The sequence below is a fragment of the Xiphophorus hellerii genome, chromosome 3 (genome assembly GCF_003331165.1).
Source record: "Xiphophorus hellerii strain 12219 chromosome 3, Xiphophorus_hellerii-4.1, whole genome shotgun sequence".
NCBI lineage: Eukaryota > Metazoa > Chordata > Actinopteri > Cyprinodontiformes > Poeciliidae > Xiphophorus > Xiphophorus hellerii.
Window position 1 is genome coordinate 29083655 of NC_045674.1, and position 20585 is coordinate 29104239.

Consider the following 20585-nt stretch of genomic DNA (forward strand, 5'->3'; position numbering starts at 1 on the left):
TGGGTGAGAGGTGTTGTAAAAAAAGTTAACCGTTTTATTTTTTGGAGTGTAGCAGGAAGGCGGATTACCGGATGAGAACCGTTGCATGTGGTGATAACTGCACCGCCTTGTATGTTTATGTTCATCCTACCGTAAAACATCCAGTAACCCAACAAGACAGGATTAACAGGAAATAGAAAGAAAACAACACAACAGAAACTGTGATGCCTGCAGAAATCCAACGTGAGACACTTCATTTAAACATCTTCAGTTATTTTAAAAAATAAGGTGAAGTCTCCCTGAGGATGTTTTACAGTTCAAATATTTCTCCATGACTCCAGAAGCCAGCAGTAGAAGCTGAACGGCTGCTTCTTTACTCCAGTATACACAGCTTATTAATGAACCTCTGTGTTCCACACCTACCTATTATTATTATTATTTTATTTTATTTTATTATCTTTGAAACCAGAGTTGGGTATTTATGTTTACTTGAGTAACTTTTTTTTGTTTGTTTCTTCAAAAATGAACTTTTAGGATCAGTTTTACTACACTGTACGTTTTACTTTTAATTTTATTATGAAGTATTGCTACTCTTCCTTGATGAAAATTTCTGGATCATCTACCCACTGAGAGTAACGTCACTGAATGAACAACAAACGTGAATTAACCAAACGCATGCAGTTTTTGTTGAAGTTTTAATTTTTAAATAAATTGATTTGGAAAAGTGTTATGCTATGTAATTATGCTATTTACATGAATTATTTTCGTTTTGGACTTTAGACTACCAAAACTTTCACGGAACTTTACGAAAGGTGCGCAGTTCGCTCATCAAACACAAGGTGTCACTGTTTCCTTTTGAAAGTTTTGTTTTGCTCTGTCGCCTGAATCACGTGACTATTTTCTATGAGATGAAAACTGCAGTAGAAGAACATCCAGAACTCACGTTACACAGTTTACACTCTGCTGCTTCAGTGTTTGATTTTTTAAAACTATATATATAAAAACCCAGCTTATAGAATTTGTTTTGCTTCCACAATCAGATATATGCATCTTTCAACATTTTTCATTAAATATTAATTTTTTTTTCTTTTTACTGATTTCAGCCTTTGCTCCTCACCGTTCTAATGGGTTCAGTTTATAGTTTGTTAAACCACTTGATTCATTCAAAAGAGAAATAAAACAGTTTTTTCATTCAGTCATGTTACTATGATGAACATTAAAGTATTTTGTAGGAAGCTCACAGAAGTAGAGCACAATTAGAACGTGGGAGAAAAAATATGTTGTTTATAAAGATTTTTACAAATGAAAATCTGAAAAACGTCACCCTCTTTTAGAATGATGACCTAAGTTAAAGTCAGGTGTCACCTCGTCAACAAACACAGATGTTCTGTGAAAGCCTTTCATACGGTAACTAAGGTTCATTAGTTACCGTAGACCAAACAGAGTCATAAAGACCGAGGATAAAATCTGCTTAAAGCAGCTTATGTCATAAAATAATATACAGAGTTTGTTTGGAGCTCTGTTCGTTCCATCTGCTGGTTTTAGGAAGTATAAGACCTAAATGAAAATGGAGCTTTGATTAAACGTAATAAATCGGAGCATATCTGTGTTTTAGAATGGCCCAGTCAAAGCCCAGACCTAGCTAAAACAGAGAATCTGTGGCTAGCTTTAAAAATGCATTTTCCCAAATGCTCTTCATCCGGTCTGAGATCAGGTTAATGTGCAGAGCAATTGGCTAAATTTCAACCTGTAGACGTGCAAAAGCTGAAGACGACTATTAGGTTAATTGATCGCTATAAATGTCCCTGTATTTGTGTGTGTGTGTGTGTGTGTGTTCATGTGTGTGTGTTCATGTGTTCGCGATTGAGCTGATCAGATTTCTTGTCCCAGCTCATAAATACTAAAAACAAACCCAGGAAGTAAATCTGTTGAAGGCGTTTCCATTTCCTCTGCTGTGGTGAGAAACAAACCATCAGATCCAACTTTTAGGTTTTTGTTATTTGTAATGGTGCATTTAGAAAACGCTGAAACATCAACAGAAAAAGTAGAAATGACAGAACAGACAGACAGATAAATCATAAATATTAAATTAACACGTTTTTGCAAAGTACAGGTTTTATATTACAGCCTTTGGTCTGGAACATAAGTCGGGTGGAAAAGCCCCTAAAGTCCTGCTTATTACATCTCATCTCCACAGACTTACACCATTTGCCTTCACACATTAATAAAGAACATTTTTATATCACCTAAAACTTCTCCCATGATTACAACTGCAGTCTTTTTTTTTTTGCATAATAAATCAGCAGAATGGAAGGCAAAACGAAACGGACCGAGCACCTGGCACTGCAGAGAGGCACCTGAGCCCTTAACGCCTCTGGTTTGGCATCGTTGATGTTTGGCACATGAGGGTGGCTTTGCACTTTCAACTGGATGTGTGTGGGTGTGGGTGTGCGTGTGTGTGTGTGTGTACAGAGGAGCGTTGCAGAAAGAAAAAAAAAAAAAAAGAGCCCTGTGCAGGAAAACATTCGAGTCCCAGGCGTCCAGTTCCAGGCTGCCACGGTAACCGCTGCAAGGCGACGGACTTACATTCCACATATTTACACAGAAACAGTGATTTATTTATGAAGGCGGCCCGCTGAAGGCTCCGCAGCCTTTAGAGAAAAAAAAATAAAATAAAAGTTTGTTTCCAAAGTTCTTCCAGCAGTTTCCACCTTCTGGTGTTATTGAGGCCAGTGGAGTCATCCCGGTTCAGGCACATGGGGGCTGAAGCTGCTATGAGGATGAGGAGGAGGGGGGCTCTGGGAGGCTGGGGTCTCTCTTCCTCTTCTTCTTCTTCTGCTTCCTGCTGCAGGGTTTGCACATGCAGCACAGGATGCAGGGCGACGCCAGCAGGAGGAGCGGAGACGTCACCAGGACGATGATGCTGACCCCCACCAGGATGCCCACCACCTGGTCCACAAAGACAAGCTGGTATGAAACATGCATTAAGCCAGGGGTGACCAAAGTGCGGCGCGGGGGCCGCTCGTGGACCCCTGAAGGATTTTTTGTGGCCCCTGACCACAGTTCTATATTAAAGCAAATCTGGACTGCAAGTGCAGGTGGTTGATGCAGATGGATGGTTTTATTTGATTTAGTCTTTTAGGTGATATTTTCTCAGAAAAGAAAAATTCTTAAAGGGGCAGAACTATGTATTTTCCAGGCACACAGTGTCTGGAAAATACATTTTATAGCACAATCAGGTAACTATGTAACCTTCAGTTATAAAAATGCTGAATACATCAAATATAACTTCAAAGAAATCTGACTCCTTGTTTTATCACCTTGAAATTGGGTCTGTGTCACTTCTCAGCAAGTTGCTGCCTTAACACGCCACCTAATTAAACATGTAACCATGAGCATAATGTAACAGCTTAGAGGCTAAGACATTGAGACTGAGGCAGGTGTTACTTTTTAATCAGGACAGAGTAGTCTACTAGCATGTTTATGTGTCAGAATGGTCCAGTCAAAGTAGAGGCCTAAACCCAATTCAACTTCTGAGGATAAATTTAAAAAATATATTCATAGATGCTTTCCATACAATATGGGCTTCACTTATTTTAGATCCAAAATTGGCTCTAAGAAAAGAAGAAGCATGCCACACTTTTCAGATTTTATTTTGTTAAAATATGTTCATAGTGGTATATAATTTTCCTTTTAACATCACATTTATCTTCTACTTTGTCACATAAGAATCTAATGAAATATACTGGAGTTTGTGACAAAACATGAGAAAGCTCATGTTGACGTCTCCTGTAACAAAGCTGGAGGTTGGAAAAATATCACATATCTGCATATTCTCAGCGTCCTGGTCATCTGGGTCATCATCGGACTTGCGTCTAAATTTAGAGCATGTTGAATAAACACAGCAGCCCGCATGTCGAAGCAAAAACGTGTACGGGCAAAACAACAGAGCTCAGAGCTGAAGGGAGTTTAGAGCGGAGAGCGGGGCGCGTCCTGTTCACCGCAGGGCGGAGTTTGGACGCTTACATAGAAACGTAGGACCTGATGGACGAGGGCCGAGAGCTGTGCTTCTTTGGCTCCAAAATAAAGAGAACTGCGTCATGGAAATTTTACTGTTCTGTTTCAATTTCTGTGGTGAGAACTTGTCTCTGACAGAGAGTGGAAATGAACTCTATAAAAGCTGAAGAAGGCTTATGATTCCAGGCTCAGAACCTGGGCGGCTCACACTCCTGCCTCTGAAGGCTAATCCGTCCTAACATTGAAATGGAGGAAACACAATGTGAGCTCACCTGCGTCCGGTTCCACATCACAGAGGCCCTGGAGTGTCCCAGCTTGTTTCTGCAGGGGCCCTTATCGTAATGCCTCAGGAAGATGTCCCCCTGCAGGGAAACACGGCACGTAAGCTCCAGTTAAAGAAGAGTGTGTTCAGAGCTGGGCAGGAACTAGTTACACTTACACAGATTTACATCAGTACGTTTTTGGCAAAAATGGTCCTCTTACTACGCTGTACTTTTTACTTTTGCTTAAGTAACTTTATTATGAAATATTGCTACTGATTTGAGTAAAATGTCTGGATTCTCCACCCACTGGAGTCACTTCACTGAAAGAAAAACAAACTCGTTTTAATCAAAAATTCACCAGACACAAACACACGCCTGCAGTTTCTGCCAAGTTTCATAAGTTTTATATTGAAATCAATATGATTTGGAGAAATGTTTCTTTTTCCTGATGTTGTTATTTTGCAATTGTATTATTTATATGAATTGCATTAAATTTTGGTCTTTAAAATAGCACAGAACTCTATATTTTGCTCCGTCTGAGGATGATTTAAATATGAAATGATTCATGTGTTCATCAGTTTGTACTTTTTACCAAATACTTTTTTTTACTTTTACTTGAATAAAAACATGTTGCAGTAGTGCTACTTTTACTCGGGCACAATCTTTAGGTACTCTATCCACCTCTGGAAAGCATGTCAGCAATTGTTTTGTGTGTGTATGTGCGCGCATGTGTGTGTGCGTGTGTGTGTGTGTATGTGGCCACTCACATCCAGATTCTGCAGGCAGTACCAGCAGAAGGTGTGCTTGCAGCTCTTGCAGAGCATCTGTGCACAGCCCTGGTTCCTCTCGATGTAAACGCCACACATGGGGCACTGCTTGATGGACGCCTCCGGGTCGCTGCGGAGAACGAGGCGGCGTCGGGCACACAGAGGACCGTTATTGTCATAATTAATCAATTCACTGGATAACAGCAACAACAACAAAAAAAGGCACATTCTGCATATTTTTTATTTAGCCACTGAAGTTGTTTTATATATTAAAAATACATTAGATGATGCAAAAAAAAAAAAACTCCCCAAAATAATTTGAATCCTTTTTAAAATAAAAACTGTATTTTGTTGCCTAACGTGCAGCAGCGGCATTCTTTCAGTGAACGATTGATCAGTTGTAGTAAAGGATGAATCTGGAGCTAAAACAAACTTCTAAGGTCAACATGTGAAAATCTCAGGACTTTCTGCTGGACTGAACAGCAACACAGCGTGTTTCTGATTCACTGATTAATAACTGATTAGCAAAAGTTGATGAATAGATTTTATTTTTTAAATTTTTCTTTACAGAATGTGAACTGGGTGAAGCTAAAACGACCACTTGAATTTTATGCAGAACATAGTTACATCGAAAGATTTTTTTTTTTATCTTCAATGCAAAATGGATATGTTTTTTTTAACGCTTTGGCTTAATTATCGCTCCAAATATGTTGTTCTTTCAGCAAATTCCCTTTTTTTTGAGTCTGCGTTCTCCAGTTAACGATGAATCGATCACTAAATTAGTTCACGATAATGCCGATAATCGATTCACCACGATTAATCGGTATTCCGTTTTCGGGAACGTGGGGCTTTCTGCACTCCCGTGACAAAAGTGTGAAATCTGGATTTCTGGAGGAGTCGGGACTCGCTCTGATTGTTCAGGACGGCGGCAGAATCAGGGAAGGACTTTCTGCCGGGTCGGCCATTGTTCTGATTACTGTGGATTTAGAAGTTAAAGAGGAAGAAACCTGAGCAGTAGAGCTGTAAAGATACGGGACATAAAAGTAAAACAATGAGGGGGGGGGAAGAAACCATGCAGGGGGAATCTTTGGGGTATTTTAAAAAATGTAGGAGTTTTACAACAAAGCTTCTAAGTGAAGTATGACATTGTTGAGCTAAACTCTGTGGGGGAATTTCCTTCACTTTCTTTATCTTCCTCAGCACTCGGCCTTCACTGCAGCCTCTAACTAACCCTGTGTCCTCCTCCTCCTCCTCCCCCCCTTTGGCACAGAGACAATGAAATTCCAGTTTAACTCAGTGGCTCCCTGATGACATCAGTCAGGCTGGCACAGCCACAGCAAGGCAGATTATGCAGCTGTACGCTAGCACACTGAAGGCTCTGCTGAGGAATACCAAGCTATTAATGCTGAGATAATAGATTTATTCAGCACAGGTCCCATCGCTGGGCTCAAGGAAAAACAAATGATCTTTTTAACACTTTCAGTGTGCTGGATATAGCAGTCGGACTTAGCTTACGTTGTGTTGCATAGACATGCCAACACACTTCACTTTTCGGATTTTTCTTTTTCATAATCATGTAATCTCCCACCCATAAAAACACTGCAAATACACAAAATCTTACCAATTATTTTTGATCTAGTTTCTAGCGCAAATATCTCAGTACACTTGAATTAGACTAACGTTCAAGTTACGTTTTCAGAAATACACAGGAGCTTTTATTAAGTCAATAATTCTTGAATGTAGGTAAAATAGTACTAAATCATTGGCAGATTATTTCACTTATAACAGAACATTTTCTCGTGCTATAAGTGAAATAATCTGGCTGTGGAACTAGACTGAGGAGTTCTTGATCTAAATCAATCTCCTACGTCTTGCTGGAAAGTTACCTGTATGTTAGTTTTGTCTTATTTCCAGTATCCTGAGATATTTGCACTAGAACAAGATAAAAAAAATATTCAGTAAGATTTTGTGTTTTTTTGCACAAAATCTTTTTTGCTGATAAATATTACCAGTTTTGTTTTTCTATTAATGATATTAATGTCTGTGTGTGTTTTGGTTTGTCCACTTTCAATGTTCTTTGTCAAAATGTTACATACTTCACAGATATTCTTGCTGCTATCCCAGAGACGTAGTTTACGTGTACAAAACACATTTTCAGTGAATGTTTCTTTTCTTATTAAAAAGAAAAATAGAAATCTGAAAAGTGGGGAGTGCATTGGCATTTCTATGCAGAATAATTTAAAGCTCAGTCACCGACAGCATTAAAAGCATCATTTGTTATTTATCAAGATATTTGGGCTAGGAACTAGATTCAAAATAATTACTTGTGTTTTTGCAGTGAACACTTTAAAGTATGTGATTGTAACATGACTAAATGTGAAAAAGTTTAAAGGAAGGAAAAACATTGGCAAGGTGCTGGGACGTTTTGAAACTTCTTCTATGAGCAGCTGAAATCAAAGCAAGTGACTGACCTGCTTTCAGGAGACAGTGGGGGTAGCATCATGGGCTGGCCCTCGGGGCAGGTGTGGCCCTCCAGCCAGGGGCCTCTGCAGCTGGAGCAGAAAACAATGTGACAGGCGGGGCAGGCCACGGCGGCGGGCCGGCCCTCGGTGGTCGCCTGCACACTGCACACCGCCTGACATTCAAGCACCGGGCACCACGCTTTGCTGGGGTCCAGCTTCACACCTGCAGAAACACACGGACAGGAACATATCATGCATAATACACAGAATCAAAATATTCTTTAACATTTTCATCCCCTGTCTTGTTTCCAAACACATTAACTCAGCTGCAGGACGAGCTGCCACTGTATTTTCTAAATAAATGCAGAACCCAGGAAAAACATGGAGAAAACTGTGGAGACTGCAAAGAAAGAAACAAAAATCTAAAATAAGAATCACTGAGACTAATATTTGGAGTTGGCATGGCTGCATTCAAATAAAACATATTTGTAGGGTTCTGTTAGGTTTGATGTGTCTAACCTGTAATTGCTGCTAACGCATTCTTTTACAACAAAAAAGGAATTGATCATCCTGTCCAGACAACTTTAAAACATTCACAAAATGAACCAGAGGATTTATCAACCTGAGTGAACTTTAAAGGGTGAATAATCTGTTTTTCATGTGAAGCTGCAGATTTAAACCTGACAGTGAACACCCAGCAGTGCTGGACTTCGTCTTCAGTTGTATTCTGTACTCTCTGAGGATTACGTCAGTGTAAATAAATACTCCTGTTAGATAGTTTTGATTGCTTAGCAGTTACAAGTAACAATGGATAAACAAAGCTTCAGTTTAGCAGCTCCTGTTTAATGCAGCGGTGCTATGGAGCTACGCAAACACATTAGCATTCCCATGCTAGCAACTGTTTGCTGGACTATAAAACAGAGCAGTCCCCCCATATTTCATTTTTTTAGTTGATGTATGAAGTTATAAGACAGGCTTAGACCAGGTGGAATAAATTTGGAACGTATTAATTTATTAATTGTAAATGTGCCAGAATTAGCTAAAATGCTATTTTTCAGCTGTTGCCTCTGGGCAAAGAGCATTTTGTCTTTCTAAAATCAAAGTTCATACAAGAGAAGTTTATAGTCACTTAATCTTTTAATTTGAATCTGGATGATATTTCTACAAAGCAAAACTACGTATATCTAAGCTGATGAATTCAACATTGTTTGCTAGCAGAAGCTAGTCGGAGGTAGTGCTAGCTATGGTGTCCAGTATAATATTCTGTTAAACCTTAAATAGAAAGTAGTAATCAGAACCTAACACTTCTATCTTTTTATTTAGCAGACAAACTGTTAGATGTTTTGAGGGAAGTAAAATATTTATTAAGATATTAAAATAAATGATCTATAATGACGATAATATACAGCAGCATATTGTAAGTATCAGCTAATATGATGGTGCATTTACAGTCATATTTAATAAATAATATGCTTTCAGATGAGACTCTTTTGTCAGAGTAAAAATACCTTTAACATAATCCCTGCAAAAACAAAAAATCGTGTCGAACTTTTTGCTTAGTTTCTTCTGTTTGGTCATTTAAAAACTTTTTGTCCAGTTCTGAATGACAAAACTAACTTACATGCAACTTCTCAACAAGGTATAGTAGCTTACTTTAAGTAAATAATTATTTAATATTTATAAGTACTAGTTCCACAGGCAGAAATTTCACTAACAAGATTTTTACACGTTTTTGTCCAGGTTATCAATGAAGAAAGTGTACTAAGATATTTGCACTAGAAGACTTTGTAAGATGTGACATTAAACATACTTCTCATCCAGAGAACATTTATGTATACATTTTTTTATTGGTCTGATATAATATTCTAGTTCTTAATGTGACTTCTTCATTACTTGTAAGTGGAAAATCATCATAATTAAGGCAAACACCCATTTGTGTGTAAGTAAGCTATATAACGCGTTTCATTTAATGATGAGGTGTGTGAAATAAATTAGACTTTTCAATAATATCTTTCAGTTATTACTTCAAGTATTTTTCAGGCTTTTGGAAACTCCGGAACATGTTATGTTTTATGATAGCTGTGAAATTCATCACATTTCATCTTTTGCATTTTAATTTTGTGCGTTTCTTTCACCATATGGAGCAGCGAATATCTGGAAGAAATGGTAAAATATTGAAAGAGAATAAAAATAATGCTAACATTCTTAAAGATGTGTGAAATGACAGTTCAATTGGGCTAAAAACGCTTAGCTCATTATCAGTGTTACGATATTCACAATTACAATAAAAGTGCAGCTAGATGAGACGTAAGAAGCAAAACTGGAGGTAACCGAGAACAAAACAAATTCACATTATTCTTTTGAATATAATTTCAGAAGAAAACTATGTAAGCCACATGATCACATGTGCATTAAAAAATGCAGTAAGAATATTTGAACGTCAGTTTGTACTGTCACTATGAAGGGAGTCGTTGCAGCCAAGCAGCACAGCGGCCAGTACTTTGACCTTTGTCTCACTTCCAATAATTCGAGTCTCATGATCCGCAGCAAGAGTAAACAATACCAGTGATTGGCTCCACAGCGTACTGTTACCGTACAGCTGGAAAGGAGCAAAATACACCTTCATGACAAACTGTTCTTGGCTTGCAAATCATAAATGTCAGCAGAAAGTTATGTGAACAGTCTCACTTCTCAAAGAAGTTCACAGAATGGGCAAAATTATTATTATTATTATTATTTTTTTTTTTTTTTTTACAAAACTGCACAACGATAAAATAAAATGTTAAAATGACTGCATGTTTATGTTCTGGCATTTTAATGGAACTCAGGGTAATACAGTTATTTCTTAAAAAAAAAAAAAAAAAGAACAGCACACTGTGCAGTAATAATAATAATGTAGTTCCAATGTTATTTTGGGCTTCTAGAAGCATCCAGGATGTGACAATACTCACCTCTCTCAAACTTCAGGCGCTGGTACAGCTCCACCTGATACGGAGCTGCTAAACTGGCGACCTGCAATCACAGAGAGAGAGAGAGACCCGAGTCACACACCCAACACACAGGTGTTTAGATCCAGGTGTTTTTCAGATCCATTCTGTGCTGGGCTGCATTTGCCACTAAATGCATTTTGTATTAACTTGTTAATATTCATGTATGAATATGCTACTGGTTGCTGTGGTTTTGTTTGTTTGTGTCTCTCTCTTTCTCCAACTGTAGAAGCTCATTTCTACAAACTAATGTTCCCTCCCTTGTTTCTATCCTCTCCTCTAATCTCCTTTCCCTGGAAACCTTTTCCCCACCTTTACATTTGAAATAAACCCAAAACAATTTCTAATAAATATCATATAGACATGTTATGTTGTGACATCGCAAAAACAAGATCCCGCCCCCCACCTTCCTGAAATAATTTTTTCTTCTTCTGTGGTTTTTAAATAATTTTGACAACTAAAGCACAAATACTGAAAGCTAAAGTGATGTGTGTGTTTTTTTGTTTTTTTTTTGCAAGACTGTTTTTAAGCAGTAGCTTGAGTCAGCCTGTTTTAACATCTCTTTTTCTGGAGCATCGCTTTCATGCTTTCATCTAGTGTGTGGTTCAACATCTCCTCACTTTGCCGTTGCCACTGAAACACATAACAGTTCACTTTGTAATATCATTAGAGCAAAAATATTGTCACCTTAGTAAAATATTGGCCCAAGTTATTTTTTGTCAAAAGTGATTTTCTTGCCTAAATGATATTTTAATAAGAAAGAGGTGGTGAAAATGTATTTATAGTCATAAAACATGTATGGTAAAAATTTAGCAACTTATCGTTTCTTAAATGTGGTTGCAAGACAACAAATCTGGAAATGTTCTGTGATTAAAAAAGGAAAGAAAAACCCCAAACCAAAAATGATGACTACCTGCTTTTTACAGACAAACATGTTTTGTATACTATATAAATATGTAAGATGGTAGAAATAAATGTATCCATCCCACATTTAAATTAATAAAATATGTTAAGCGTGGCATACTTCCTGGGTAGGGTGACCTTCCGAAGTTTAGGGGAAGCAATTTTCAAGGGACCCCAGAGCCCACCCCACACAGCCGTCTTTGTGGCACAACTGTCTTAGTTTGGTTCTTCATGTGAGACATTCTCAATTTACAGGACATACCTCTGAGTCGAGCAGGGCTCCGGTTTTTGGGCAGGCCATATCCGGACAGGTGATTGGAGCGCCGCCGCCCTCCATTATGGCCAACTGGACGTACTGTTGCAAACACTGGAGGGGGCAGGAAATGCAGCAAAGTGAGATTTATTATATTTTGGTGCACCAATTGCAGTTTTCTGGCAGAACACCGATCTTTAAAAAACCTGACATGCTGATTTTGACTTTGGTCGATGGCTATTTATTTATTTTTTGTCTAAAAAGTTGTTAAATATAGCAACAATGACCCTGTTTAAACGACGGCCATCCATTGAACGTTGTTTCTGTTAACACATTTACATACCAATGTCCTAATTACAATCTCCTTTACACAGAAACAGTAGAGATGTGAACATTTTGTAATACTCTCACCGTGTCACAAGTTGGCGCTATGGTCTTTAAAACTCTTTACCTGAAAGCCACCAAAACTAATAAATGTTCAAGATGGCAGAGAACCTGTTTCTATGGACAGACGACTAGGTTCAGCTGTTTCCTAACATGACCGAGTTAGAAAACCACCAAATTTTTAGCCATTGTTGATATTTTCTTCTTCTGTGGTTTTTAAAATTATGGGCAGCCACTATGTGTTCATCTTCTGATTCCAGTCGTTCTGTGCATGATCCAGGGATTCCCCAGAATTAAAAAAAAATCTATTTCTGTCTATTTTTTACACAACGAACACCAAGACGTTTTCAAACCATTGCACTCTGAAACCTGTTATCAAATTGAAGCATTGTCAGAGAAAACATTTGTCATCGTCTGGTAAATGAACAACACAAACGCAACGAAACATTTCCCAGGGTTTCTATAGGTTTCACCAAGTCCAATTTAAGACCATTTAAGATCATTATGAATGGAATTTAAGACTTGTACCTCCACACCGCCCGTCATTGGACGCAGAGATAAATTTGCCCTTACCCATGACAAACGCAAAACGATACTTTGCCAGCTAGCTAGCAAGCGCATGTTAGCAGTGAGTTACCGGTAGCCTCAACCATAGACCTAATACATTTGTTGTATCATTGTTTAATTATAATGTCCATTGCCTCGACCGTCCTGAGTCACAGAATGCAGTGCAGCTGTCTGAGTGCGACAAAAACTTTTCCTGACAGAAAGAAACATTCATACATACGAAATAAATAGTCTTGCCAAGACAAAATTTAAGACCTGTGATTAACATTTTAAAGGGCAACTTACTTTAACATTAATTTAAGAGATTCTGAGGCCTTAATTTTAGATCAATGAATTTAAGATTTTTTAAGGACCAGAACACGTGTAAAAAGGACCAAAGTCACTAAGATGGCAACAGTGGGGTGACTGGTGTTGACGTGACCTGGTGGGCGGGTCCGTCGGCAGAGCGAAGCTGATTTTCAGACCTTTGCGAATGTAGATAAGATTGGTGGATAACATTGGTTTCACATGTCCAAAATGATCAAATCTGGGCCAGTGTGTTGGTGCACCCCATGTCTTATGCACTGCAGAAGACTCACAAATGCCACGCCTTTTGAAAAACAAAAAAGTCATCATTGCATCAAAATAAAATAACAGCACGTCATCTAGAAATACAAAGGAAGCAGTCAAGGAAATGAAGTGTTGTGAAACCAGGGCAGTTTATAAGTCTGACAGAAGCTTTTTTAGCGCCCACATGTCAAAAGTCACATGTTGCCTCAACTGTGAATTCTAGAAAGGAAGGAGGAACTGCACAAAGATTGCACAAATACAAACCAGTTTGAGGAACAGAAGAAGAAAAAAAAAGTCATTTGAATATTACATTTCTGTGGAAGAAGACAAGCAAAGAGCCTGAGTGGAAGTTTGAAATGAGTTGCTAAACGGGGTGGGACCAACGCCAGCCTTCTGCCATCTGACAGCAGAAGGCTCAAGGTATTTGTGATTTACACAACAGAGACAATCTGAATGTACTGGCTCCATTTCATTTTTTCTCCTTCTTAAAACAAGGCCATATGTAGGCGTTGTTTTGGTTTCTGTGACCTTATGCGTCCGAAGCCGGGGAGCTGGGATAGAGATTAGCACCTGGTTCCCTCTGACGGGAATCCACTCCGTTTGGAACAGATGGGACGCCAACGTCTGGCCTCCACTCATAAAGATTACAGCTCTGTCTTCTAAAGATAGCGCTACCGATCTCGTAACAAGTGTGAAAGCGAAACTCCGCCGATGACTGGGTGCCGGCGAACACAGTCAGCAGCTGGGAGCAATCTGAAAAATTCCACGGACGAGTTAAATGGAATCAAATAGGCGAGGGAGTGCCAGAACCTTCATCTCACCAAAATGGAAACGTCTGATATGTGCCAATAAACGGCTCTATTTTAGGGAGCAGAAACTGCGTAAAAATAATCACCGAGTGCGTTTGTTTTGGATCGCTTTTGGAACACCGTCGCTGCCAACACTGCAGCAAAACAAGAGCGCTCTGAAATTGTATGCGGTAATAACACCCTGTTCTATTTACGGTGCTCTTCGGGAGTTTACGCACACTTACTGCTGAAACCAGAAGTTTACATACGCCAAATAAAAAGACATGCAGTTAACTCAAACAAGTCGGTTAACCTATAAGACGTTTCTAAAGCCACGACATCATCATCTGGGCTTCTCCTTGTCGTTTAAGGAGATAAAAATCATTGTGGATGTAAACTTCTGACTTTAAAGAAATAAATGTCTGAAATATTATTTCTCTCACTGTGAGACATTGAGCAAACAGAAATAATTTAGATAATTAGAACTGATCTAAAACAAGAGAGGTTTGGTCTAATTTAATTTCAGAGAATGAGAGACGTGTCATTTTATAGGGTGAATGTGAACTTCTGGTTTCTACTGTATAAGCACTGATGTCAAATTCATTTGTGATTCTTTAGTCATGCATTTAAACAGTTCTTCATCAAGGTGAACTGATAAGAAAACACACAGCTTCAGTGACGATAAACACAGTAGATAAAGGTCTGGGTCAGGTTAGGAACTTAATGTGCAGCCTGCTTCCTCTATTCCAAAACCAGTTTTATTGTGTCCCGTTGTCATACACAACTGAGTTAAAGCTTCAAACTCTACTGCATGGATTATGTTGAAAGTTAATAGAATTTAAATGAACTCCAGCTTTTTTCAGAAGAAGAGTGTTTTGGATGTGCCGCCTTGACTGTGCTGGAAGATTGTTATTGGCCACAGTGTGTGGTTTCGCTGGAACTTAAAGCTGCAGTATGTAACTTTTACAGAAATAAGTTAGTTTTTTTTTCTATATTTGTTAAAACCGTCGCCATGTCGTGACAGTATGTTACGGACAGATAATCTGTGAAAAGATCAATCTTCTGCACCTCCTCCCTGAGCTCCTACTGCCGTCTGAAGAAACGCGCCATTCCTGACCAAAAACAACCAATCAGAGACAGGAGGAGGGTCTTAGTGCTGTCAATCAAACTCTGACACGCGTTGCTAAATGTGCTGACGGCGGACAAACAACTTACCATTGCAGTTTAGTTTTATCCTTGTGTGTATTCTGGAAAATCCACAATACATTCAAACAAGTGCACCAGATTCTCTTTTCAAATTAATAGAAATTGGTTCAAATGCATCACTAAAGAAGCAAAGCCATATGGCAATTATTAAAAATGTTTGTAAACTTCTGGCCAGAAGCTTGTACGCTGTGAATCCCAGAATCAACTTCCTCAGATCGGCATCTGCCCTGAAGTCGGACATGTCATCGCCGCTGCTTACCGCTGTACAGAACACGCACTTGCAGCCCTCCAGCTCCCTGATGACGGCGAGCGGCTGCAGGCTGAGGCACAGCTTGCAGAACACATCCTGGCTACTCGGGGGACCGGCGGCGGCCATCACTGGTGACGGATCCCTGGCTTCCAGGTGAATGGAGGGACTCCTGCTGGCCATGGTGGGAGGAGGCAGGGTGGCTCTAGGCCTTCCGCTGGCCTTGATGATGATGATGATGATGATGATGATCTACGGTCGCCATGAACCTGGAAGCAGAAATGAAACGGATTTATGCGCATACAACTCCGCTTCCTTCCTCTTTGGACTGATTCTGGAAAGTTTACCAACTCTGACGGTTTTCCATGTGCCTGCATTACCACCTCTCCCAATATATGATGCCATCTTTCAGGCCAGAGGTCTGTATTTAGCAATCCTAAAGTTATTAGGCATCAGTTCAATCATTCTGAGTGTAAGAATTAATCATATGTTGTGTCATCTCTACTGTTTCTTGTCCTGTCCAAGAAACAGCTAAAAATACAGTTTAAGAGTAGAAATCAACATTATGTTGAAAATTCTTGGGGGTTTTCTGTATCACAGTCGAGGTCCTGTTTTCTAAATTCTGTTCTTTTTTTTCTCTTTTCAGTGAACTTTAGTTAGAGGAGTTCACAAGTCATTTTGACCAAGTCCAAGTCAAGCAAGTCAGTGAAGTCAACAACTGAAACTAACATTTTCTCATCAAATCCCCAACATCTACGTCACCTGACCGCTAACCCTTTATCGCTGAAGGTTTGGTATCCAGTACAGTATTTTTGTAATCACCTTTCAGTCTAATATTTATTAAGTTATGTTTCAATTGTTTAACATTTAATTTACCAACCAAAAATCTGTTGAAAGCCGATTTATGTTATTTAGAAAATTGTTTAAATCTAATATTTTAGATTAGAAATATAAATAGACGTTAATGTTGCAAAAATAATAAGCGTAAGTGATTAAACCTGTTAAAATTTTATTTCCAAATGAATCAAACAATCTGTCTCTATAATCACTAAATTAACAACTTTTTATCCCCACCCTCATATTGTCCACTTGTTTATATATTGCACTAAATGTTGTCTGGAGGCTCTTCTTTTTAATGATATTGGGAACTATTTTCTAAATCCAAATTGTTCTCAACCACAAATAATAATGTTCAAATTTAATAATGTTAAACACTTAGCTTCGTTCCGCACTTGAACGAAGCTAAGTGTTGTAAGTCATGAGCAACATTAACAATGATAACATTTAAGAATATACACAAAACATAGCAGGTTTACTCAAGAAACACTGCACACTATCACATTTGTCCAAAATATACTGTAAAATATGTTTGTAAAGAAAACACAGAGCTTATTCTAATACATACCACAGTAACACACATCAACAAAAACAGGGGACGAGCTATCAGTTACCGGTTACTACGGTAACCACCCACTGCGAAGAGCAGCATAACAGAACTTAAAACACCAATAAAGGTCTAAAGAAACATATCAAAAAATAAAGTCAAAGAACAAATAAACTAATTTTGACAAACTTCACATTTACAACATTGTTGCATTAAAACCCTGTTACACATGTTTTTTTGTAGATAAAAACGTAACACCGTCACGTCGCCGCATGCGTGTTGGGCGTGAGCAACAAGAAATCCGGTTCGTTAAAAATCATTATAATGAACCATAATAACGTTTAAAATAAATATGTGAGAAGCTTAATAATAGTGAAGCAATACAAAAGTAAGAAATTTGCTCCAGAAGATGAATCCATGCAGTCTCCCCTTGCCATGAAGACCTTGCTCTTACCAAAAGGCAATTCCATTATTTAGCAGAAAAATCAGTAAGTTCTTGAATAATGATTTGTATAAGTTCTTACAAATCATTATTCAAGGACTTACTGATTTTTTTTCTTCAGCTCTTAAGAAAATCAAGAAAATGGCTGCTGAAGCTTTGTCCCTGTCACTTGACGGTTCTGTTTGTAGCTTAGGTACAGGGTGTCTTTTTAAGTCAGAGGCTGTTTAAAAGGCCCTTGAACATAGGAAGTGGTTGGTGCTGTGCAGCGCTTCCAAGCTCGTTGTGTACGTGTTGCCGGCGGTGCAGGGCTGAGCAGCGTAATGTGGGCCATTCTGGCCACAGACCTCTGTGAGGACAGCTGCGGACATTCAATAAGAAAAGATCATCAAAAGCAAAACCTAAAACATTCCTGTGCAAATGTTGACGAGTTCCAAATGTTTGAAGCCAATAACTGATTTTTGTGGGGTGTTTTTTTTTTTTTATATTGCCATAACAGGCTGACCTGGCCTGTCTTTGAGGTTCACAGTTTGCAACGTAGACACGAAGCAGATCAGGTGAAACGTTGAGCTAAAAGCCCAAACAGCTGAAAAGATGAGCTGTCCAGTCTCATTGATCTTTGCTCCAAACAGCTGGGTGCCTATTTGAATCTGACACAGGGAATGAAACCTACCCTCTAGGCGAAACCGGGTCCATTTATGTGTGACCTGATTATGTGGTTATTATTTGCCTCTCAAGTCTGAACATGGATCTGGGAATGGCATCAAACCCAGCTTAATCACCCTTGGGAAATCAGTAGGGTTTGGCAAATGTTCCACTCCGTGACCAGGCTAACTACTATTAGCAATACAAGTGACGCACGTATCATTTTACATGTTCACAAATAGAAATAATGGCACACAAGCTGACAAAGTGCATAAACATAAACTGGATTCAGCCCATAATGGATTTTGGGGTTAAGGTTAGTGAGGAAAAGCCATTTGTCCCTGTTAGAATTCTCACTTCAGAGAGCTTTCCTATCCCAAGCTGGGGACCTTGAAGTATAAATTGTTTTTTAAAATGTCTTGACCAAATAGTGGTCCTTGTACACCTTATTGTCTACAAGAACAAGAACTTGTTGCAAAACGTTTGAGATCCAAACTCTCTCTTCCTCTGGGAACCAGCTCAGTCGAGTTTAGGTGCAATTTGGAGGTGTGTGCCCTTCTCACCAGTTGGAGAACTGCAGTGCAGCACATCTTGCTTGTGCAAGGTGCCTAAAAGCTGTCGATCTCATCCAAACTCTCATGCACTACAGGTTGACACACCTCAGTCTATGTCTTTGTAGATAAGCTAACATATTGGACGTGTGGTTGCTAGCATGAGGAATGTACACTGCAAATAGCTTGACTGGAAACGGTTTTAGCCACTCCGCTTGTAACGCTTTAATCAATGTACTACAAAATGAAGGGTAGAATACGTTCTATATTATACTTCTGGCCTAACCCCCAACAACAGCCATATAAAGAGTTTTTACCTCGTAAAGGGTTCTAAACGTCATACAAAAGCATTCTTTCTTGGTAAGAAAAACAGATCTTTTGTTAATAGTTGACAGAGGGCAAGATAAGACTATCTTGGACGATAGATCCAGACCATCTCCAAAGGACAGAGCCCCACCCAAACAACAAATCATTCCTCTGTTTTCAAAAAAACATGAGCAATAATGCCATAATCTGGGATTTGCACTTAATCCCGAGAAGGACTGCGGGTTGGACGCGGAAAACAGGGTCACACAGGAAGCTGCTGTGTTAAAAACAAACTCTGCAGCCCGAGCAGCTGCTGAAATCACAAACTGCCTCGGACATGCTGTGAAAGGTGGCAGGAAACTTCTGCAGCAGTTCGACCACTGCGGCCTCTTTTAAGGCTGAACGCTCTGTTATTGTTATTATTATTATTATTATTATGGGTCATTACTGATCTGCAGTTGCTTCTTTACATGCGGAACAGCACCTTTTCTGCCCAGTCACGTTTTAATTTCCTCCTGTACTTCCATGCGGACCAGCTGAGGCGTCTGCTATCATCACGCCACAAAGTCTGCTAGCTTGTCCCATCCTGCCTGGGCCCTACAACCAGCTCTGTGGTCTCACGCTGGAAAATAACAGCCTTCATTCACTCTGCCTCCCTCCATGGAAACTCCCCTTATGTCATTATTAATACAGAGGAGCTTTTGTTCAGGGGAAACTTTACAGTTGAACTTGAGATAACATCGGTGGGCAATCTGTCAGTAGGGCAGAGCAGCTTCGATGAAGCAAACCGAAGGTGGTTTTTAAAAGGACCTGCGACTGCAGAATGCAACCGTATTTTAACGCAACAATGCACTCAGGCGGCGAATGTTGGACGGATTTCCATCCAGATGTCTGCAGAAAGGGCAAAACTTTGGATTTCAGCCCGGAGGCCTTCAGAAATCTGATTGCACCAGGCCCCTCCATCTGCAAACATTCCAGCTCCCACCACTGCTACAGAATGTCTTATATCGGCACAGGCTTGTGTGCAGACTGGGTTTTCTTCTGTTTGGATGAAATAATGATTAGTTACCAGTCGGGATGAAGGTCTGGATGGGAATGCTACACAAGCTGGAGGAGGTGAGAGGAGTTTTGGGGGGGCATCGAAGCGTCATTGCTGAGGCCGGGGATGGAAAACCAGATCAGCCTGGTGAGAAGCTGCTGCTGCTGCTGCAGCAGGAGGCAGCTGTGTGTGTGTGTGTGTGTGGGTGTAGCAGAAATCATATGGCATCACTTTCACTGCTGTGTTCACACACGTCTGTGTAATTCGGAGGCGTTCTAACCCAATAATTTGAATGTTTATTTACTTTGAGAGAGACTGATACACGATCACATAACACTGCATAATACTGACTTACTGAAGGAGGAAATGAAAGTGGAAATAAATTAGCGTCGATCATGTCTGCCACCATCGGTTGCTTGTATTTATAGCCACATGTATTTGACTAATATCATCACAAAAAAAGAAGAAAAAAAACTGTATTTTTTGCGAATCCAAACTAAAGACATCTGCGTTTTTGAAGCTCGCGCTGTCACACAGATCAGAACCGCCCGACGTCTTTTAATTGTCTTTTTTTTTTTTTTTTTTTACATATATCATTCTAGTAGCTGGAAATGCGTTAAAGCAAGACCTACCTTGCCTGAGGTGTGGGAGCAGCTTCCAGATCCGCAGCAGCGGTCCTCTCAGAGGAACATATGTTGATAAAAGAGCCTGCCTCTGTCGTAACCTGCTGTTGGCCTGTAAAGCTCCCGCCGCGGCCCTGGACACGGTCTTCCTCACTGAACTGGAGTTTGATGGAAGTGGAAAAACATCGCAGCAGCCCCGCGGCTCCCCCCGTCAGGACCGTGTCTC

General features: G+C 39.6%; 1 protein-coding gene across 1 annotated transcript; it reads right to left on the reverse strand.

Annotated features, from left to right (window-relative positions):
• Positions 1–1958: 1958 nt before the first annotated feature.
• On the reverse strand, positions 1959–20499 carry rnf144b (ring finger protein 144B). Its single transcript, XM_032557862.1, has 8 exons — positions 20369–20499; positions 15385–15641; positions 11641–11745; positions 10440–10500; positions 7498–7711; positions 5027–5156; positions 4269–4358; positions 1959–2928 (listed from the first exon to the last, which is right to left on the reverse strand). Exons 2-8 carry the CDS (start codon positions 15553–15555, stop codon positions 2752–2754), a joined length of 948 nt encoding a protein of 315 aa, XP_032413753.1. The 5' UTR covers positions 15556–15641; positions 20369–20499; the 3' UTR covers positions 1959–2751.
• Positions 20500–20585: the final 86 nt, after the last annotated feature.

Bases quoted from the DNA above. Each gene is read 5' to 3' on its own strand.
- rnf144b (XM_032557862.1), bottom strand. From the start codon at position 15,555: ATGGCCAGCAGGAGTCCCTCCATTCACCTGGAAGCCAGGGATCCGTCA. The intron at 5,157-7,497 runs GTCAGTCACTTG...CGTTCTCCGCAG, and splicing joins CCACTGTCTCCTGAAAGCAG to CGACCCGGAGGCGTCCATCA. The intron at 2,929-4,268 runs GTGAGCTCACAT...TTTGTGGACCAG, and splicing joins TGATGTGGAACCGGACGCAG to GTGGTGGGCATCCTGGTGGG.